Raw genomic sequence first — 16,709 nt, forward strand, 5'->3', positions numbered from 1 at the left:
TTTCATTGGCTGCGCATTTTGCTGCTCGTTACCTGAAGGATTTTCCACTCGAAGAATCTCCACTGAATCATAGAAACACTCGTACATTTCAATTACTGGCTTTCAGCCCGTGGAGATACTCTGCCCTGCCTGGCTGTTCCCCTTTTTTGCATCTCATCTCATCTCATCTCATAAATAGGCTGTCAACTCCATTGCCAAATCCGTTTCACAGGCAATTCGCTTAAAAGCGAAGAAGAAAAGGCTCCAACCCCAAGGCCCCATCGTCTATCTTTTTTTTGAAGAGCAAAAACCATTGAAAATTTGCATAAACAAACCATTTTCTGTTCCAACCAGTGACCCCCTTTTTTTATGGAGCGTTGGGAGGCGCCTCTTCGCCTAGTTGAACGATTGAGAGGCAGCTAATATTTTTGCCCTTTTTTTGCTGTGTATGTGTGTGTGGAGGAACAATAATAGGGACAGCAGCAACAGCAGGACACAGATTGTCCTGGTGGGGCCACATGGAGTGAAAGAGCATATTTAGTTTGGCCTTTTGTTGCGTGCTGGGAAGAACCAAAGAGAGAGAGAGAGATGATGGAGGAGCAATGCGAGGGGTTCCTGAGAGCGGAGGGATGTTTCCCTCTAAAGAAGTCAGCCAGAAGACGAATGAAATGAAATATGGGCCAGGGCTGCGACTGTACGATTGGCCATCAACTGAACGAGATCCCAATTGAGAGGGTCTTCGGTTTCGAGCTCTTAATCGCTTTGGGACTCACACGCCGCACTCACTCTGCCACTCGGGGCTCTCCGACCAGTGCGAAGATTTTTCTCTGATTGAACTCTGAAAAGAAGATGGATTTTCCTCCCTCCCTCTCTCTCTCTCTCTCTCTCTGTCTCTTTTATGACGGTCTGCCAGCAGTAATTTCCTTATACCACTGACATTCTCGCATTTCCTTGGGGACTGGTTGGACCTCTGATGAAATGTGTGGCTGGGCGTTGAAATGTTTTGTCATTTCATTTATCAAATTGTCAACTTGCCTGCTGGGGGATTGTGTTGGGGTCTTGGGTGTTTTTGAACTGTTGCCATTTTGGCGACCTGTCACGCCTAACTATTTGTGATTTCAGGCATTAAATCATTCGACACTTGCTTATGTTTTTCAATGGATTTTCTATTAGAGACAAGGAGAGAGAGAGTGACGAAGAGAGGGAGTTCTTCCATCGCACCCCAATGACCAACAAGAGTTATGGTCTTGTCATATATTATTTGCTTTTCTTTCAGTCTATTCACTCACTCTCTGTTTACATACCCTAACAGAAGGTACTGGTACTGGTTATAGATGTTTGCAAGGTAGAGAAGAATTAAGAGCGTGAAAATAATTATAATAAATCATAAAAGTCAACAGTCGATTAAATTCCTCATAAGGAAAGCCTTGAAAACTAGTCAAACAATTAAAAATGTATTTCTTCTGCGAAAAGATGTCTTTGCTTTATAGAAATTTAAACAAAAAGGCAAAGCTTGCAATTTCTAGTTCCCATCTCAAGTCATATTCCTGCAAAGTGTATCTAAAGTATCGCTGAACAAAACTACACTTTCCTTTCGCTCTTGTTTCGGTTTTAACTTTTTTTCTGTCCGAGTCAGTTTTTGCCTGAGAGCTTGAGAGCCCGAAAACGTTGAAAGCTAATCTATCTTAAGTGGCTGTAAAGCATTCAGGGCAGCTCGGGGATGAGCTCTGTCGTGGCTCTCCTTTAATGAAATGTAGCATAATATTTTCATTTTGGCCAGAACTCTCAAGTGTGTGTGTGTCCTGCCTGTCTGCGTGTGTGTGTGTGATAAGCGTGTAAATCCCTAAAAATAGCCAAAGACAAGGCGCAAATCCCACATGCATATACGCCAAAAAGGAGCTCTAGCTGTAGCTGTGGCTCTTAGCTCCTAGACTATTTGTTGGTGTCGGTGTTGGCCAATGACCATAAATTCGAGTAAAATGTATTTTGACATTTTGCACGCAAAGCGTGTGGCGAAACTAACTAAGCGTGCGGCAGCGGTGCTGGTGGTCTGTGCCACAGTTATACATAAAGCTATATATATGTGTATAATATACAAAGGTCATTCCAATGATGATGAGGAAGGACATCAGGACTGTGAGTGTGACTGGGCTCTGACTAGGATTTCACATGAAGTGTTAACATGCGATAACAGCGGCAGCAAATAAAACACAATGAAGCGCAACTGATGAGGATGCGGTGAATGGTTCATGGTTCTGAATGGAGGATATGGAGGATGGTTCCTGGTGAATGTGTTTGGGGTTCCCTTTCCCATTCCCTGCTGCTGCCTAATGCGAAAGAAAATACCCCAAATCCAAACCGAAACCGAAACAGAAACCCCAAATACGAAATGAGTCTTGGACTCGTCTCTTCGCTGGCTTCATCTTTTTTTTCGGTAACGAGTTTTTGCCTTTTGGAAGTAAATGAACCGAAACGAATGATAAAAAATAAATCAATGTCTCATATTTTTGTGGCTTTTCATTTTGATGTTTGTTGGCCTGTTGCCATTTTGCCTCATGAATTTCATAAGCAAATTGTGCAAAAATCATTGGCAGAATATTTGTCAGTCCATTTTGAGCACCGAAAGTAGTTTAATCCGCAATAAACAGATGTTGCAGTCATTTCTGTCTGGCTTCAAATTAAAATGTCTAAAAATCAAAAGAGAATATTTCCATCATTTAAAATCAAAATTTTTGCTTTAAATCCTTTCCTTCTGCCGTTGGCTTTAAAGATTTTCCATATTTTTTCTTCACTTCTCCTTTTAAGTATTTTCCCCCCACTGAAAATGCTTGACTCTTGGTCTGTGGCAACAATTTTTAATTACTATTTTTTTGTTCTTGCTGCATAAAAATGGCGACTTTATTTTCGCAACAAAAAAAAAAGCGATGGAAATACAACGAGAAAAAAAACACAAGAAATTCGTGCGCTTTTTTTCAAGCTCCTAACCAGTAAACATTTTTTCACGCTCATAAACTCTTGGGAAAATTGTTTGGGTTTCCTCGTAGTGTGTGTGTGTGTGTGTGTGTGGGTGAGGGTGGTGTGACATAATGGGAAAAGCAAAAGAGGGTAAGGGAATGGATGGTAGGAGCCTGTAACGTAGTGGACGGAGGCGAGTCCAGCGTCAGGGTTCTGTGGGTGCTCTGGTCGCACTGTCACAGTCATAAAAATGTGCAAAGTATTTTGTATGGACGCACACACACATACAATACACACACACACCCGCGCACCCACACTGTGAAAGCTAATAATAAGCGAGGGCCTCCGCCTGGAAATGGTTTTAATGCATAGGGCAGGCGGCCAGGCTGGCGGTAAAAAAAAGAGAGGAAGCTCATGGAAACAATTTTCTTGTTAAGTGGACTTTTGGACTTTACATTTTACTTGCTGTTCTTCTGGTGGGTGTTGGTGGTGGTTGCTGCTGTTGCTGTTCCTGCTGCTGTTCCTAGTGCTGCTGAGGTTGCTAATGTTGCAGCGGGTGTTGTGTGTTGGGAGGGGCGGGCAAATGTTTCATATTTGCTTTTATTGTACTCAAGTTGGCGCGTAAATTTAAATGAAACGCCATTTTTTTTAGCACTTGGTACGGTTTGGTGGCAGGGCAGCTAAAAGTTTCCCATTTTTTATGCCATGCTGAGGTCAGGGATTGGTAGATTTACATGAGTTTTTAGACCGGAAGTCTGTGAATCATAGGTAAAGTTAATGCCAGTAGAAAAGACCACGCCCGGCCGCTCGAGCAGTCGAATCACTAAGGCTGACAGAAGATAAGGGTAGGCCGCCTGACAGCCTGCCTGTCACTGGAATTTTCAGATTAAATTGGTTTACTTTAAGGAAAATCCTAAGGTGACTCTGTCTCCGCAAGGGATTTAAGCTACGGTTATGGGATACTTGCTATGCAGACCCTATTTAGCAGTCGTTTTATTTTATATTTGTGGGTAAATAAGACACCACAGAACTGCATTTAAATTGGAAGAAGTATTGTAAGGGAATTACTCTAAACTTGTTGCTTAGTTGTACACGAAAGTGCCACAATTTCCACAAAGAAAGTTTCTTTAGTTTTAAAGATTTTGAAATAAATGTATCTAATTTTCCTTGTGCCATTTTAAGTAGATATTTCCAAGATTCGTCGCTGTTAAACAGCTGCCTTTTGGGGAATTTTGCAAACCACAAAACATTCGACTGTTGGTGGTTTTATTTCTACGACCGCAAAACTGCATTCCGTCATAAATTGTGTGCCCATAGTTGTTTTCCCTTTTGCGTCAATTAATGTAACTACATTTTGCAAAATGTTATGGCAAAAAAAGCCCATATTTAAAATGAAATTACTCATACGCCGGGTATACACACACACACACACACACACACACTTTAATACGTATTTTTCAACGTTATTTCGCTCACTCTTTGTGTCTGCTTCTGGCGTTGCTGCTGCTGTCACTCGTCTGTGCCGGGCCTTTGTCATCTTTTTGCCACAATTCAATTTTCGTATGACATTTGTTTTGGCAGCTCCATGAAAAATGGTCAAATGTTTTTCTATAAAGGCCCTTAACGTTTCCTTAACGTTTTCGTTTTCGTTTTCTTTTTCTTTTATGTTTGTGTTTGTGTTGTGAAAAATGCTGATTGAAATGTCACCAAAAAGAAAAAAATAGAAAGGAAAAAGGCAGAGAAAACACCCAGCAACAACAACAAATAGGAAAACATTCTCTCTTTTATGCCTTTTGTATGTTTTCTTTATTTTATTTTATATTTTTTTGTGTGTTGTGTTTCGGCTTGGTTTCCGTCTTTGTTTTTTTGGGGGTTTTTGCGAGTGATTTGATTTTGGCTTTCGGCCATTGTCCGGCCTTGTTCTTCGTAAATGTTTCGCACTTTAATCAGAAAGGGAAAAGAATGGCCGGGCTAATCTGCTAAGCGTTCGGTGCCCGTGGGGACAGGCCGTGTGTCTGCTCTTGCTTCCGGGAAGGTCAAGACAAAGAGCCCAGCACTTAACGTATTACGCCCAGAGAGAGTGTTGGTTATTCTCACACATAAAGCCCTAAGAGCCAGGGTTCTTTTTGGGGCAGGGCTGTAACTGTCATAACTGACCGCTCGAATGCAACTTAATTGGGATTTTGTTCGTAATTGAAACTGAAAACAGAACCTCACACAATGTCTGGCCATCAGCTGCAGAGACTCTCCAATTATAATTTAATTAAATTTGAAGCACTTTGCATGCAACTATTTGTTGCACACTGGCACTGGTGGCACTATCCCAGCACTCACCCAGCATCGTCAGGCATCTCAAACCTCTAGGATTTCTGCGGAGTTTCATGCCAGACACGTTTTCTCGTTTTTGCATACATATGTGCAATGCCGTCACTTGATACGGCTCGTGTTTCCCTCTGTGTTTCTGTATGTGTGTCTGTATGTGTGTGTGTGTGTGTGTGTGGCTCTGCCTCAAAATGTGAAACAATATGCCACAACAATGAAGCGACTCGTGCAGCAACTCGTGCAACGAGGCGTATGAGTGTTGACTGCCGTACGAGATAGTAGGATTTCGAGCAAGGATCCAAGCCAGTGTATTGTACGCTTGGATTATTATGATATTCCACGCACAGTCCCTGCAACAAATCACGACAAATGACAACAACTTGTAACAGAAAATGCTTTCAAGTTGCTGCTGCATAACTAAATATTGTACTTAAATATTCAAGACAAAATGCGAACCAAGTAAAGCTAAAGGGACGTCCCACAGATTGAAGCTACCCAGTGACCGTACCTGTCCATGAACTTGTCTTTTGTGGAATCGAGATACACCTTCTGCACAGTAGGCGTCACCTGTGTGCCCTCAAATAGACAAACATTTTGGGGCGTCACACACATCACATATTTGCCTACACATTCGTAAGCATTCCATACAAAAATCTCACAAATGTGTGCCATGCCTGCAATTGTCTTATTGTTTTCTGACGTTTTCTTGTTGATTTTCCCTCAATTGTTTGCACATTCATATGCTGCACATACACACAACACACACACATGAATAGTATGGGTTAGTCCCTTATGGATTGTTGTCTTTTCCTGGCCATTGTTTGAGCTTGCTACCCATTTTTGTTGGCTCTTGTTTATTTATTTACCCATTTCGAGGCAAGCTGAAACCCGTTCTGCTGCTGCTGTTATTTCCACTCTCCATAATGTGTTTATTTGTAGTGTTTGTATAATACATTTTTGCTCTCAAAATAAAGGGTTAAGACATAAAGCTGTTAGTTTATCGGCAGACTTCTGTTGAGTAAAATTTGTTGAAAATTAATGGAAAATGAAACTGAAAGCGAAGGCGTAGGGATTACTAGCAGCTCTAAAAGCTGTGAAATATGAGTCAAATATAAACGGAATTTTAAATTGTAGCTTTATTTATTAATAACTTAAATTCTTCGGCTCAGATTTAAGTTTCAAACACATGTTTGAGGCAGCAAAATGTACATAAAAGCTGGCTACGCATTAAGCAATTTAAAACCAAAGAAAGTATCAAATACCCTGAAATATCTCTGGTAAATGCTACCCAGTACTTCTCAATGCCTGTTGCTTTCTTCACTGGCCTGCTCAAGTGCCCAGAGCCCCACCCGCACTTAACTTCTGGTATGGCATGCAACTTTCAGGTTTATTTTGTTTCTGCTGCCTCTGCTGCTGCTACTCTTGTTGTTCTGTTCAGACTTCACACCTATTTATCGCACTCGGCACTCAGCACACACACAGTCACACAAGGGGGAGAGGCACACTGGGAGAAGGCACGGCAATGGCCTCGTGTGGCTTATAAATAATACTCAGAGCAGGGAAAAGCACGAACACTTGACATTCGCAATCAGTCAGCACGCCACTAAAGACATGCTCTTGGTCACAATATTAATTGGAGCTCTCCTGCTGGTGCCAGTCTACCCGGAAACGTAATATAAAATACCTACAGATACTTCACGATAAATGAATATTAAATCTGTTTACAGCCACCGCTTGGGCTACAATCCCAACTATGATGTGTGGTATTTCGTGCCGCCAACACCAATTGAAAATCTAACACCAGGCGTCATGCGTGCCTATTTTGAGCACAATAAAAAGGGCGGCATTTGCTTTAAGGATCATGTTTATATCTTTTGCAAAACTGGTGTAAAAATCGAGTAATACAGTTCCAAAATCAAAGCTGTGCAAATTTCTTTATCAGCGTTTAAGCCGTAAATTCATGTCAATAATTAATTTTACACACAACATTAACCAGAACAGTGTCGAGCGTGTGTGCCTGTTTTTTTTATACCGTGTCAAATGATCAGCAAAGCTAAATTAAATGATGTCATTTGAGAGCTGCAATATCAACGCAAATAAATCTCATTTATATAAGTGAAAATATGTGTACAAAAATTCGAAAGAAATCTGATACAAAGCTTATTGGAAGCCAATGCAGGAAATGTGTTTTTTAGGGAAGATAAAATTGATTGATTTTAAAAAAAGCACTTATGCCTGTGATTATTTCGGTTACACATGTAGAGAACGTTGAAGAGCATCTTAAGGTGTAATTTATTAAGCTTTTACCCTGATGCTATGTACACAGTTTGTTGTTATGTCGCCACCAAAGTGTATTTACCTGAAAGAATCGAAACAAAAAGAGAGAGAGAAAGTTAATTAGCATGATTTATCACCGACGCATTTTCTTATCTTTAGAGAATAACAAACACAGCACATGTCAGATGTTTACTCAACATCTTATCATTAGGTAATATAAAACAAAGATAAAAGCACAAGTGTTTGTGGGAATATCTGTGTTGACGTGTGCCCACATGTGATTCATTAAGCAAAAAACGTCGGTGCGGGCTGTCAAAAAGTGCTTAGGATGGACCGGTTTGAGGCTGTGATATTCTGAGAAAGCGAAAGCTGTTTAAATATTGTCTAAACTAATCAAAATATAGCTCTGGCAGCTGGCAAGTTGCACATTCTATGAGCACAATCAGAGAAAAAGCTACTTTGATGTCAGCAAAATCTGATTTAGCTAATTCCACTTCCAGTTGCAATTTTCCTTCTGCAAATTTCATTCTTTGATGCACATTTTTCTCACATTTTCCTAACCATTCTTGGCCATCTCAATTTGTTACCATTTCAATGCTTTCTCTGGCGGACTTGTTAAAGCATTCTGAAGCGGGTCAAAATTAAAGTTGCAGTAGCAAGTTGGAATTATTATTATGTTTACTTTGGCCAATCCAATGCTTGGACACTGAGGAAACCTCAATGAAGGGGCGGTCCACAGAGCACAGAGAGGGTAGCAAAGAGGAAAATACATCAACAGAGAGGCAGAAGCAGACATTTTATTGCATTGCCGTGGGCCACAGAGACTGAGACTGAGAACGAGACCGACAGATAGATAGACGTTCCGACAAACGGACAGTCATTCAGCATATATTTGCCTGCCGCTCTGCTGCTCACTGGCACAGTTTTCCCTGGCATGCATTTATTGTTTTTCCTTTTCGCTCTTTTCTTTTATTTTTTGGTTTTTATTTAGTGTGTTTTATTTTTGTTGGCGTTGCATCACGCAAAGGAAATGAAATATGAAATAATTTATGAATCAAGACGCTTGCCAGAGAGAGAGAGAGAGCAGAGGGGAGCGAAAAGCAATAGCAGTGTGCAGTCAAATTTATGATAAATAACCATGCCACATAAAATGTACATACATATGCACATACATACAGGAACACCAGTAGATACAAATATATTTATGTATCTTTCAGGAAGTCAGTGCTGACAGCGATTTTGATTGCTCTTCCGACTGCTTGCCTGCCCCCGTCACCCACAATTCCTCGCTCTTTCGCTGTCATTGTTATGTTTGCTCGACTGCGTAAAACTTTTCCTACTTTCTTACCCACTGAAATCTGCAACACGCCGCAGAAGGCAGAAATGGAGTGCGTGGAAAATGAGACCATTGTTGTTCCTGCACTTGTTCTATGCAATGCCATGGCACAGAGCACACAGAAAGCAAGTCAAAAAGCGTAGACAAGTTTCCGACAATGCCCCGAAAATCCACTAGCAGTTGCAGTTGCAGTTTCAGCTCTCCAACAAAACAAAACTCCCAAACTGAGCTCTCGGCAAAGGATTCCAAGATATTTTAGACTTGAGCATTCTGCTGCTCCGGCTGCTGTAGCTCCTGTTGTTGGGCTCTTCTGTTTTGTTGGTTTGTTCTGCTGCTACACGCATCGCACAAGCGTCAGCTAATATTAAGCTTGGATTTCAGGGAATGCCCGAAAGTATGCAACACTTTCTGACAGCCCAACAAGTATACGCAGTGTGTAGCAAACACACACAGATTTGTGCTGCATATTAATGCAGTTTATTGCATTCACTTGCTAATCGATGGGAGGTCGGTCTGTTTGCAGTTGAAGAGAAACCAGACATTAAAGCTATTTAAAGAGGCAGCAAATGCGGCAGAACATGTGTAGAATTTCCTTAATTGGCATTCCTTTCCTGCATTCCGCATTTACTTCACTGCGTTGCCATCGTTGCCTGCAAGTTTTAATAATAAATATTCCATTTAGAGACCAAAACTTGGCCTAAACTTCCACTCTAATTGGCATCAATTATTCGGCCTGTCACATCATATCACTACCGGTCCGTTCCGGTCCGGTCAGATCCCCTCTGGGCACTTCTTTAAAAACTTCCATTAAAAAGTGCATTCAAATTTTGGGGAGTGGAAAAATAAACCAAACATTTTCTTCATCAAAGTTGTCGCAAAAGTTTTTTATGCGGTGACATTCCATGGAAAAGCCGCAGTGAAAAATATATAGAAAAAAATAAAACTTATTTCCAAACTAATCAAATTGCCATTCTGGCGGTGGGGTCAAAAGTTTTTGGGGTTTGCTTTTTTTGGCAGGCGAAAAACTGGCCAAAACTAACTGCCAACTAAATGTCTGCAAATCAAAGCATATTTTATCGATGGCAAATCGAATATCTCCAAAGGGGGTAGGGGAATGTGCAGGATGCATTTACCATATAAATTTAATATTGAAACAAAGTACCAAAATAGTCGACAGGGCTAGTTTTAGTTGGTTCTTGAAAGCGGTTTTTAAATTGAAAATTTTCAACTGCAGCAGTGGAAAAATATTGTTGGTGTTCAAAGGTTTGTCTTGCATTACTTTCAGCATATTAAAATTGTCCGTTTAAATGCAATTTCACTTGCAATCAATTTTAGCCCGAAATGGGATGGAAGTTTTGCATTTCCCTTTGCCATAAGTGGCAGACTTGATGAGGCGGCGCTTCATTTGCCTAAGCGCCTGCTGGCCGGAGTACTTTTTCTTCTCGCCCGAGATTTTATTTGATATCGGCTATGGTTTAAATGCATGAGAAATGGATGAAGATGCATGTGGATGTGGACGCTGATGCTGGCTGCTGGCTGCTGGTGGAAGTGCAGTATTTCATGTCCATTTTATGTTTAGACAACTTGCCTCATAAATATTTATGAATATTATGATGCAAAAATGCTGCTGCTGCATAATCAAAACGCTGTGGGGCATGGCAAAAGAAAGGCAACCGAAGACAACAAAAGGAGCGAAAACCCAACGAACCCAAAGCGCAGTGCAATCAAATCAGCCATGATGGGGTGGCAAAACACCACCGCCCGAGGGTCGAACAGTAGCAGGCATCCCTCTCCCCCTTGCATTCGCATGCTCAGCATCCGCATTCGCATCTGGAGTGTGAAAATTATACACCGTTGACAATGAGAGGCAGCATCCTGGCAGTCAGCAGGAGTCGCATTAACTCCAGTGGATGTCATAAAAGATTCCATGTCTCGCATTTCCTTCTTACCTCAATCGCGGCTGCCAGGAATGAGTGAAGGGCATGGAGAGGGCGAATACTTTGCTGACTGGATTGCAATTGAGGCAGGCTCTCCCCACACCACAGGAAAGCGCACAGCTGGTCAACATCCAATCTCACAAAATATGCAAAACGATACAGAAATTATGAGTGCGCAAGGGCGGGCTCTTGGCAAATTGGTTTTCCCTGGAAATTGATATGCACAGGTTGGACTTTTGCAATCACGATAGTATTTAGAAAAGGTGCATTCAGTTCAGTTGTCTGGAAGTCTGCTTAGATCTTAAGTTTCTACCACTAAAATGTGTTGAGAATTGCTTCTTCCATTGCTCTTCAGGCTTCCATTGTTCGCTATGAATAAATATTACACCAAACTCTGGTCTTAACCACCGAAGAAAAGATCCCAAATATTTATGGACAAGAAAAGTCTACCTCCCCTTTTCGATGATTCTATATCTACAGATATTCTCCTCCATCATCACAAATAGAATCCAAACCTAATTGCAGCATCTATCTAGATTTCAATACCATCAATATTTATTAAAATTCCATTTTTAAACGTGCATAAATTTCCCCACGAGCAGAATCGTTTCAGCTACCCTTCTTTGCTTTCAATTTTCAGCCATAAGGTTGCACCCATAAATAGCCACAAAATGTTGGACAATTCCATGGACGTATGTCCCTGTGGTGCCTGTGTGTTGTACAACGAAAGATGGTCCACTCGGATATGTATTCCATTAACCAGGAAGCAACTTTTGTTTTCTCGTTGGCAGTGTGGCTGTCGCCATCGCTTGTCCACATTGAGGTATTGCCCAGAGCTTGGGGTGGTCTGGCTTCTTGTTCCCCCAGCTACTGGCTGCTGCTCCCCACAATTCCTGCTGCTGCTGGTACTTGGTCGCTGCTGGTAGTTGTTCCCCCAGCTCCTGGATGGTGCTCCCCCCCAGTCACTGGCTGCTCCTGTTGTTCTCCTGTCTCCGGCCTGGCGGTTGCCATTCGTTTTGTGTACGGAAATTTACGATTTACACGTATGCCAAATGCAATGGCAACTGCGAATGGGAATTGGGTACCAAAGATTGGGCGGACCATGCGGCTTGGGGACGCATTGCTGCCGTTGCCCCTGCTGCTGCTGCTGCCCCTGCTGGTGTTGGGCGATAATGGTTTCCATGCTGTTGCTGTTGGCCGGGTTTGACAATAACAATTGGTGGCGTTGGAGGTATTGTAAAAAGATGCCGCCGCATATAGTACTATATGCGGTGGTATAACAATGGCAAATATGGCATGGAATGCAGCCCAGAAGAGTGAGTGAGTGAGTGAGAGAGAGAGAGAGTGAGCCCCTTGGGGCAGCCACAAGTACTTATATGCAACACGCTGAGAGGCTGAACAATTATTGCCAAGGCTGACACACAACAATGAGGTAGAGGGATGGCATTGAAATTCAATTTCATTGTCGTTGCAAGAGAGAGCAACACCCAAAGGCCCCTTCCCCCACTCCCACCATTCTGCTTCATCCTCTTTTCTGTTGTCGTCCTTTCGTCTCTCTCTCTCTCTCTCTCTCTCTGTGTGTGTGTGGAGTGGGTTCTCACTTCTGTTTACACAATCAGCAGCAGTGTTTGCATGGCCAATGCGTTTCTCTTGTATTCTTACTGAATGGTGAATGGTGGAAAATCAGGAGGCAGAGCGAAGGATCTGAGGAGAAGGAGCCAAAGCTGGATTTGGAGCAGCAGCAGGAGACTACTGCATGAGGAGTACTGAGACTGGCTGAGGAGTACTGAGACGGGCTGATTGTAGAGTAGAGACTGACTGAGGAGTACAGCAGGCTGAAGGGGGATCTAGTGCTGGAGTAGACACTGTAGAAGGATCTGTAGCTGTGGCATGAGTAATAGCAGCACCAGCAGCTGAAGCAGCAAAAGGATTCGGATTGGAATGCTACAGCAGCAGATTTTTGATTTATCGAAACGCACGATGCAGGATGCTGGATGGACGATGCAGGATTTCGAATGGGAATTTGGAATTTTGTTTTGCTAGTGTGCAAGTCGCAGTCTCTGGACTCTTTCTGGGGTTATATGAGTTGCTATTGTGGCATGCAAATGTCTTCTACCCCTTAAACGATGAGCAAAAAGGGTATACTAAATACACAATTACCTGTTTGACTCTGTGGTTCAGCTGAATGAAGTACAGGATACTTTCTACACGAATAAATGTACTTTTCTCATATTTTTGTTCGATGGAAGCAAACAAATATTTGCATTTTCTGGCTGAAAAGCAATTAACTGACTGGCAACGAAGTTAAATCTCTTTAAAATGCTATTTTGGCAGTAAATTAAAGCTAAATTATGCACTTGGCTAAAGCCAGAAATCACTCCATTGTTGGCCTAAAGATTAGTAGCCCATTCATGGACCTGAAATTTGTCTGGCTGGCATGAATATATTTCCACCCAAAAGACAATAGGCTTAAAGCCACATTGATGCACTCGGCTAAAACCTCAGGAAATGTCAGGCATCCCTGTCAGGAATGGAACAAGGTTGCTTTGATTTTCATTGCCTTGGACTTGGACTCTCATTTCCCCAATTCACATGCATGGGGTGTCATTAACAAACGGAAAGAGCTCGTCTCTTTACCCATTTAGGTACACAAATGACCAACAAAAACCAGGCAAAAAGACCCAGGAAACGAGTCCAGAAATGGGTAAGAGAAAGAGAGAGAGAGAGAGAGAGAGAGAGAATAGAGAGAGGTAGACCCAGAGGTAGAGACTAGAGGAAAATATGTAAATTTATCCTAGCTTTTGTCTGTTTTCCTGGGATATATTTAGTTTTGCTTTTACTTCGATGGGTTTGGCTGCTTGGATTTTTTGGTGCTTGGATCCACCTGCTGGGATCCAGTGGCTGTTGTTTTGATGCTTCGTTTGCTGATGCGTATCATGATTGTGGCACTTGTGGGCCAGCAGCGAGGAGTGGCAGCTGATGGACCGCAGAATCAATATGCATTTGAATATGTGTGGTGTTTTTTCAGAGTTCTTCCAGCAGTGGAACCACTGACAGACAGACAGTCAGACAGTCACAACTTTTCATGTACGTGACCTCACGTTTCTTTCTCTTTTTTTTCTGTTTCTGTCATTTATTTTTACCCTAACGCACGCAGAGAAGCAGAGAATATCACATTTGGGAGCAATTGCAAAAGAGGAATGTAAGGGATATACATATAGATGACCTTTCTAGAAAAGGGTAGAGTATTTGAGGGTACTCCTGGCATTCGAATCGTTTCAAAATTGTTTGTTTTTGAAGGTGATAAACGAGCTCTAGCATTTAAAGTATTACAAATTATAATTTCTAATACAAACTTTTGTTGAGATTCTTTTTTCAAGCATTTTTCATGGCTTTGCCTTGCTCATTAATTGTGAAATATTTCAAATATAATTTTGTCTATATTTTGTAAGCCAAAGTACACTCTATTCCATTGATCTTTAAGGACATTCAATCTTCGTTGCTTCGTTTTTACCATCACACACACGCATCAGGCTGCTGGATGCTGGGATGGCCATCCAACATTTGCATAAGAAGTGACTGATGGCAGTCCGAAGGGAGACACGGGCAGGCACAGGTGAAAGGTGGAAGAATACGAGTGTATACATATATCAAGAGGCAAACTTAATTATATATATATACGCTGCTGGGTGAAAAGTACAGCAGCCCACGGACACACTGGGAGAGGGAGAAAAGGAAATCCCCGTGCAGCATCAGCAAGTCCCAAATCCAATAAATAAAAGCAAATGAGAAAAATGCTTGCCACGTTGCCGTGGACTCTATGCCACAAGTGTGTGTGTATGTACGATATGCGTGAGCCAATGAAAAGTCATCAGAATAATAAGTTAGGGGAATACAAAAAAATTATAGAAAATCAGAGAGAATTGCGTAGGGAGGTTTCGTCTAATGGAAATTATTCTAGCTAGAAACATAAACTTTCTGCTGCTAACTTTATAATGAAAATCCTTTTTTAATTGAAAATCGTTGCATGTTGCATACCTCATTGGGTGCCCAAATGTGCATGCCTCAAGGACCCACAAAAGCCGCCTGTAAGTTTTATCAACATTTTGGTGCCTGGCATTGCATGCAACTTTCAGGTTTGCTTGTTTGTTGTTTCGCTGTTCAGACTTTACACTTTACACTCACTTATCGGCGGGGCACGGGGGCTCAGAGGCGGGGGTGGTGGCAGGCTAGACAAGGCCAGGGCCTCGTGTGGCTCGTAAATAAATAAAAAGCGGAACAAGAGCACGATAAAGAAACTCTCATTCGCAATCAGTCAGCTCGACATTAAAGACATGAACCTGGCCATAACATTAATTGCTAGTTTGGTGCCCCTGCTGCTGGCTCCTGGCGTCCCTGCGGAAAGGTAATTTACATTTTCCGCTAAAAACATTTTTCTTAAGTATTTCTTTATTTAAATTTTAGCACTGCTGGCGCGCTTAGATTGTTCTATAACTCCACCGATGGCATTTGGGTTCTCTTGCCGCAGGGAAGACCCACAAATGTTGGCAAAACCGTACAGGCTGCCTATTTGGTTTCGCGCAATTCAGGAGGCGTTTGCCATGCGAATAATATTTGGTTCTACTGTAACTCCGGTGATCTAATAAGGGAATATGAATGAAGAAGTAATATTTTAAGTGTGGAAAGATATAAGAATAAAAACAAAATACAATGCATAATATTGTGTAGCTAGTTTTTATCATTTTGTCAATATTTTTTGGGTAAGCCAAGAGTTGGAAGAAAAAAATAAAAAAGAAATATCAATAACCATTTTCATGCCAGTTATAGATTGAACACACAGTTTTTGCCACGCTACGTAAAATGTATAAAATTATACGTGACTAATTCTGTGTTAAAACATGTGGAAATGCCAATGAAACAATTTTACACAATTAAATTATTTAGCCATGTCCAATATTCTGTCTATTGCAAAAACAGTCATTGAATGCTGGGCATAAAAACTGTCGAAGGTCAAATATTACTGCCTCAAAATCTACCACATATACTTTTGGCATTCTATGCCACACAGACTTTAATAACATTACAAGTAATTAAAATGAGTAGCATCTTTATGATGAATTGCTATTTGTGCGGTGGCTTGGAATGTGTACACCTAGCGATCCACGCAAGCCCTCTGATGATTAATTAATGATAACAAATGCTGATTCAGGACACATGTACACACACACAAATATTGCCCTCAAAGGCAAAGAGTTTGGAGATAAATCTTTTCCTTTGATGCTGTGTCGAAATTCATTAGGGGAAAGCAGCATGCAGCATTCAGCATTCACAGCGTCTTGTGTGGTAATTAAGAGAAAGTTCATTAGTGGCAGGAATGTGGAATGGAATTTATACAGCTCTCATTGGTTATGCAAACAATAAAAGGTAAATGGCAATAGGTAAATGTAAATGCAGAATATTTGCATATATGTAAATCATTACAATTGCGGGAGGGGGCCCAAGACATCCTGTAATCCTGCCTAAAAGACATGTGTTTTATGCTTAACTTTGTGATGAGCCAAGGAGATTGCTTTCCCTGCGAAGTTTTCAGCGGCAATTAGTTTGCCACCAATGAAGATCTTCCATCCTTCAGCAACAGGGCCCCAGACAATGGCCCCCCCAGCGGTGGCTGAAGTCGCGTTGGCTGTGGAGGCGGTGGCGACTAAACGACGAGTCCGGAACTAAGAGATTTATATTAAAGTGAGAGTAACCCTTATCTAACAAATTGCTTTGGCACTAAGCGACGACCAAAACTAATTAAAATCCGAAACTTTTACCTGTGAGAGAGCGACGGCGATGAGCAGCAGCAAATATCGAGGCATTCTTACATAAAACGCCTGCCTGGTCTGCCTGGTTACCATAAG

General features: G+C 41.7%; 2 protein-coding genes across 2 annotated transcripts in view; one reads left to right on the plus strand and one right to left on the minus strand.

Moving 5' to 3' along the window:
- LOC117896733 (heparan-sulfate 6-O-sulfotransferase 2) overlaps window positions 1-16,709 on the minus strand; it is a 100,740-nt gene that overhangs the window by 15,164 nt on the left and 68,867 nt on the right. The window lies entirely within an intron of this gene.
- Window positions 6,815-7,428, plus strand: LOC117896745. Its single transcript, XM_034805211.1, has 2 exons — window positions 6,815-6,926; window positions 6,984-7,428. Exons 1-2 carry the CDS (start codon window positions 6,868-6,870, stop codon window positions 7,156-7,158), a joined length of 234 nt encoding a protein of 77 aa, XP_034661102.1. The 5' UTR covers window positions 6,815-6,867; the 3' UTR covers window positions 7,159-7,428.

This window comes from Drosophila subobscura, chromosome O (assembly GCF_008121235.1).
Source record: "Drosophila subobscura isolate 14011-0131.10 chromosome O, UCBerk_Dsub_1.0, whole genome shotgun sequence".
NCBI lineage: Eukaryota > Metazoa > Arthropoda > Insecta > Diptera > Drosophilidae > Drosophila > Drosophila subobscura.